This window comes from Tigriopus californicus, chromosome 6 (assembly GCF_007210705.1).
Source record: "Tigriopus californicus strain San Diego chromosome 6, Tcal_SD_v2.1, whole genome shotgun sequence".
In the NCBI taxonomy this organism is placed as follows: domain Eukaryota; kingdom Metazoa; phylum Arthropoda; class Copepoda; order Harpacticoida; family Harpacticidae; genus Tigriopus; species Tigriopus californicus.
Genome location: NC_081445.1, coordinates 7133582 through 7140159, shown reverse-complemented (window position 1 = coordinate 7140159; position 6578 = coordinate 7133582). Strand labels below are relative to the sequence as shown.

General features: G+C 40.0%; 1 protein-coding gene across 1 annotated transcript; it reads left to right on the top strand.

Moving 5' to 3' along the window:
- The first annotated feature begins 1676 nt into the window (after window positions 1-1676).
- LOC131881914 (uncharacterized) lies at window positions 1677-2660 on the top strand. Its single transcript, XM_059228913.1, has 2 exons — window positions 1677-1822; window positions 1896-2660. The coding sequence occupies exons 1-2, from the start codon at window positions 1691-1693 to the stop codon at window positions 2295-2297; spliced, it is 534 nt and encodes a 177-aa protein (XP_059084896.1). The 5' UTR covers window positions 1677-1690; the 3' UTR covers window positions 2298-2660.
- Window positions 2661-6578: the final 3918 nt, after the last annotated feature.

Genomic DNA, 6578 nt, shown 5'->3' with positions numbered 1-6578 from the left:
AATTTGGGCAATGATTGTGTTCCAGTAACACAATGCGTCCCTTCGCAATTCAAGAACCACTCTGAAGTTCCTCAGAGACAACCGGGTTGATTTTGGGAGCCTCGAAACCCGGCCCTCCAGCTCACCTGACCTTAGCCTAGAGACTACCTCTTCTAAGGGGAGTTGGAGAAGGCGGTTTGTACGACCAGGCACAACAACGTCAAGGCCTTGACGGCCCCTATTGCGAAGCACTGAAGCAATATCAATCCGACGCATGTGATTTTCCCCTGAAAGATCTTCTCGAGCAGGATCGGGAAGATATTGGAAGAGGAGCAGGGACACATTGAGTATATACCTTTGTATTTGACCTGCGTAACAAATGGAACAAAAAAAAATATTTAATTTGGGCTCTCGCTATGGATCTATGGGAGGTTGAGAATGGTGTAAATTTACCTGATCTTTTTTGAATTTGGGAGGGGGATTTTTTCCTGCATCGTAGTATGTTCCTAGTGAAAAATCTTTGAACTTTTTCGACCTTTTGCAAACCTGCTGAACTCATTGGAGCCCAAATGGGTGAAACATATTCAAGATGTGGCTTAACAATTGACTTGTACAGAGTTAGCATCGTGATACTATCTCTGGACTTGATGTGCGTTTTGAGAGCACCTCCAAGCCCTCGTGAATCCAGGCTAATTCGAACAATTAAATACAATTCTCTTCTTTTTCGGGCCCCCTAATTGTACAATTTGCTTCCCTCTAATATTCGTAGGAAATACGTAGGCCTTGTTAATCCGGTTGCATCTTTCAAGTCAGACTTGGACAATTTTTTAGATAGCACTCCTGATCAACCCTACATTCAAGGGCTAGCTCGGTCTGCCAACTCAAATTCGTTGGTAGACCAAATATCATATAAAGATTGAAAGGTAATAAATAGACGAATTATAACCTTTCATTTTAATAGTACTGGGGATTACATTCACTGTAGCAGTTAGAAAATCCCGTGAAAAACCAAACCAAGCAAAAAATACATGTGATGTACAATTTCTTACAAAATATGTGAATTTCAAGTGCATTCATTCCTTGTAGTTTACGCCGAGGGCTTCTAGGAGGACAGATATTACCTCACAGTCCATACGTTGACTCCAGTAACTCTATGGTTTCCGATATTCAAGCAAAGCCGAAGAAAATGTGCTCACTCCCATAGACTTTCCACATCCATAAAAGGCTTTTCGCAAACGCAACGTCTATAATCAATTAAAGATAATAATTTGCTTTTTTGTGTAACAAGTTAGTTTCACTCATCGATAAACTCTTTTATTTCTAGCTGTTCTGACCCGTTTTAACACATCAATAATAGATATTTTTTGTGAACAAAAGTGTTGCTATCTTTTGAAAAATATTAATGTGAGTAAGACAACGATGGTTGCCCTGTTAACGGTTTTCAAAAAAAGGATGCAACAACATGGTTGCTTTTGAACAAATTACTGCAATATTTTTTTCTCTTTCAAATGGCTAGTTAGGTACTATCAAAATTGGCTGTTCGCAACCAATCGATATCTGATGATTACTCAACATATTTTTCGAGAATGTGGCATCGTTATTACATACGATAACCCTCGAATGGAACGTCGCAGTAAAGAAGATCTTGAGCTTTCGTCCCCATAGAGCCTTTCTTTTGATCTGGAGAGTAAAAGAAAGGCCTTGAGAAAGGATGCTTTCTACCGTTGACTCTAAATCACAAGACTTGGTTGTCTTCCTCAAGGCTAGGTTGTTTTGGAGCTCCATCTTCTTCAATATGAGACTTTTAGCTATCATTTTACTGCCATCGGTTCTGGCAATGAAGGTAAGTCAGCATTAACCAACATGGATAACAGTGACCTCTAAGAGCCTTTATCTAATCTTCAATTTACCCTCAGGAGGACGGAATGGACTGGGGGCCACAATACTCCTCTATGTCCGATGTCGATTGGGCCAAAAGAGGCTATGACAACTGGATTTCACCTGCATATGGGTATGCCTCTATGGCTGATTCGGATTGGGGATGGAAGAAGCGCGGCGACCCGGATCAAGAACCAGCCCATTTTGGACCGATTGCTCAAGCATCCACGGGACCTCTAAGATCGTTCCCTTCCTATGCATATCGGCCATTCAGGCCTGCAGTCCGAAGGAGTCCCCTTACTCAGGACCGGTTGTATGGTTATCATTCCATGGCTGATTTGGATTGGGGTTGGAAAAAGCGATCCGTCAACAAACGTCACATTGGCAGCATTGGACGATCCAGCAATAAAATGGGCGGCCGACTGCGCCGTTATGCTTAAACAAGCTTCCATATCATTCAATACATGGCTTTCATCTCTTTGTAACCTTTAGTATTTGTACACTTGGAAAAGAACAATGGATTATGTCAACTTATCAATGGATTAACAACGTTCGTGCCTCATAATCAGCAAGCCTCAGTTGCCAAATTTTGACCTCTTCATAAAGTTGTACTTGATACCCCCCCCCCCCTCCCCAAATTGCATACCCCTCACCATGCACACCATTCTTTCAATTCAGATTCTAGAATCAAAATGAACCGGAACAAAAACTTAGTGTTGTGATGGCAATATCCTTTGCCTGTCTTGCATATCCTATTCATTCAAAGTTAACAACTCGGCTTTCCAATAAAGTGTTGTCCTCTACCGTGTAGTATCTTAAATTTTGTCTCATCTTAAGTTATCATCCAAACCAGCAGTCCTGGGAAAAAGTACATGGGCAAATTGAAGCAAGAAAAGAATGACGACTTTACCAAAAAAAAATTGAGAGGTCACTGGCCTAGCTTTCAAATCAGGTAATCCGAAAAACTGCTTTCAAGACCACTGGTTAGAAGCCTAAAATCATGAAACATTTCAAAAAGGAGCTATTTTTCAGATTATTTTTTGTCGTAACTCAAAAAACCCAAGACCCCATGTTAAGAACAAGACAAGCCACTTGATCTTTTCGCAAAGTTCAAAGCTTTTTTGTGGATTTCTATCTAATTTGATCGGAGTTGCTTTTCAGAGGACCTGTTAGAAGCCCTAAAAACAAAAAAAAAATATTTTCCATTTTTTTAAGTTTCTTGATTAGTGGAAAAGGGTAGACTGAAAACGTAGATAAGTGGCATAAGTGACGCCATAGCCACCCCACAGCATCTCTTAAATGATTGGGCAAGTTGATCTAAAAATTCAACCAAAATTCAAGTTTAATGTGCTTCTAAGACTTCTAAGAAAAGAAAAGAAAAGAAAAGACATGACTTTCTTTCACCTACAAAGTTGTGTCATTGACTTGTATTAATACCAGCATCAAGAAAACAAGATTGCCCTAATTAAACATTCAGATAGGTGTTTGATTAATCTGGTATAAATACTGTAAGAAACATTATTTATGTTTATCATTAAAAGGTAATGGATTAAATGGAGCAAATATGAACATCAAATTAATCAATAAAGCAACAAAATTGTCGTAGGTAAAAAAAGGTTAATGATTAAATAACAAGCCAATCTTGATGAGACGACTAATCATAACAATAAAATCATCGCTTCATTTTCCATGAAAAAGCTTGTTTTGACAAATGAAGAAAAAATTGGTGTGAAAGTGGTAAACACTACATTTGGTTCGTTTGTCACGGGCTTTTCTAACTGCGACAGGGAATCTAATCCCCAATACTATTGAAATGAAAAATTATACCTGGTGCGCCATATTATCGTCTACACTTGTTTGTAGCCCCGATAACCGGGTCAATGGTAAGTCTGGCTAATAGGGCACGTCAAGAGAAGGAAATTCAAGGAAAAATGTGTCCCAGCACGCTGATTTTGGGCATTTTGGGGAGGGAGAACTACGACAAGCATCACAGTCAACTCATGGAATTTTCAATAATTAAGTCATTTTGAGTGAGCTGTGTTACAAAGCCCAACAAAATGAACATGTTTGGTGAACTTCGTTTAACACATCAAATTGGCTCAAAACCACAATGCTATTTGCAGACAAGCAGGTAAAATGGAATAAATGTCAAAGCATGTTGTCAGTTCATGAACGCGTTCACTTGACAAGCCCTATACTTCTTGCGGGTCTAAATTCAAAATTAAACAAAACAGCCTCTTAAACATGAAAGAACTGCGAAGAAAGGTTGTAGTCAAACCTGACAAAGGTGAGACCGCCATCAACATCCCCAACAGTTTTGGAATCCACTGCACCATCGTTTAAACCAAAAAGAAGCTCTATGACGCCACCAGGGAATTCTCCAATAGAAAAAGTACCTGCAGGCTCAGGACGACTTGAAAGGAGTCCCTTAAGGACTTAGTCAGTGCCTCTGTGAGGGTAACCTGTTGACATCAATCCAAAGGCTGACAAGGGCGGCGCAAGGTGCCAGGGACATCAATGAGGAGGCTAGTGAAGACAGCCTTGGGCCTGAGAAGTCTGGTCCACAATAAAGAGGGACAAGAGGCTGCAGAGGTGCCGGAGCAACATCAATTGTTTCAAGCACCGTCGTGAGGGGCGAGTTGTCATATTCAGTGATGTAAAAGACTTTCATGGGGACTACGGCAACTCTAGCAGTGGATTAGTCGTTCCTCAATAAATGGAACGAATTACTTTGGTCAAAAATAGTAATTTGTTACACAACCATTACTCAAGAAAAGATGTAATGGCGTTACTCGTTACAATTACTTTTGCTTAAATTTGAGGTGACAATATCTTATGGTTTTTGCCCAATCAAGACAGTACCATTTTACTAAAGAAACTGTGTTTTTGGCTTCAAGCAGTCCTAGTGCTTAAATTTTGAAGACTTTGTGTCATCTGTTTTTAAAAATGAGCATTGGCATTTAATTTTGGCATAGTTTTTCAAAATGTACTTCATTATAATGCTTTGAGGAGTCAAGATTGGAACCCTAGATGGGGTAATGATTGTTGATGGTTGAAACAATGTCGCAAACGTCATGATGGAAAACCAGTATTAGCCTTTGTCAAGTCGGTGAAGCTTCCTTGTTTGATGGCTTAAGTCATGGAAATGTCGAGTCTTGGGAAATTTGATGCATCATGCTCAAGCCAAAGAAAGAATATGCTTGCTGCACTGAATTTGGTCTTTAGCCCAGCGGAATTTGATTGAGAATATGTGAACATCAAAGTAGCAAATGCAACAAGATTTAAAACCACAAACACCCTTAGAGTAGTTGAGAGCCAGCACAATTTTCAACCCTTACTTCCATTGCTTATAATATGCTAGTTGGATGGAGGCTCTATTGAGCCTTAAGTTTCCTCAATTGTCATGAGATAAACGAAAAATTAAAGGCCACTTTGGAAGTTAAAAAAGGAACGAGTAACGAGTAATTCTTTTACTTTTGGGTCGTTACAATTACACCATTTTAAAATGTAACTGAAATACAGTTCCTTTTTCGAAAAAAAGAACGAATTACTGTAATTTCGTTACTAATGCCCTGAACGCTAAGTACATAGCCACCTCCCCCAATGATGTGGACACATCTGTGAAGTATGTGGTTGCCTCCAAGTTCCCTGCCAAGGCTATCATGTTGGGGGTATGTGGGATCCAATGGCACCGCAATTCCGCCTATCTGGGTTGATAAAGACCTCAACAGTGCCAAGCACCATCAGAGCCTCATCAATCAGGAAGATCCTCTTCTTCGGTGACGCCGACTATAGTAAGGATGGTTAGGTCTGGCAGCAAGATGGAGCCTTTTGCCCCACATGCAACCTCGTCCACGCCTCCCTTGAAAAGAGGTTGTGCTTCAGAAGATTCTGGTCAAAATTGTTTTGACCCTCAAACAGCCCCAACCTGAATCCTGTTGTGGAGGGAGAATTTAGACAAACATGACAGCCAATCTGCACCGGGCAAAAACTAAATTTGCCATTTCTTCAATTTGTCGGCTTGTTGATGCAAGAGTCCTCTCGTATTAAGCCAAAACACCCCATAGTTGAAAATTCCATTGGATCATGGAGCGAGTTGGTCGTGATCTTTGCTTTTTAAAAGTAAGTTTTACAATATTGTTTGCTGACCTACTGAAGTGAACAAGTACATTGCCTTTTCGTTGTCTGCCCGATACGCAGTCACTCTTCATTTCTGAAGAATAACAGACCCAAAAGTGAAAAATAGTGCCTTAGATGGGGAACTGAAACGGGGGTGTTTCATCCCTCCAAACGCATGCAAGAAAGTTCCAAATACCAACCAATGGAGCCATTGTTCATTTTTTCTGATAGGCAATGCTATCGTGCTATTGTGCAATGTTACCGTTTAGTATATCAGGATGGCTTTTCATCAGGGTGTGTGCATTTAGTGTCTAGAAGTTCCCATTAAGAATGAACTTGGCAGTCTTCAAAACTTTTGAAAATGTCATTCATCATATATCATTCATCTTAATCAATCCACTACTGACTTTTCGATCAATTCAGGGCTATGCCTGAAATCCCGAGAGTTCCGATTAATCCAAATTTCCAAGACAATTTTTTGAAATAAGAAGTTGATGGAAAGCTCCATGGTTGAAACCTCTTCCTTTGCGAGAACTGACAAGGTCGAGTTTAGATGGATTTCAGCGATGATGTTTAGGAAAAACACACTGGCAAACTGGCAA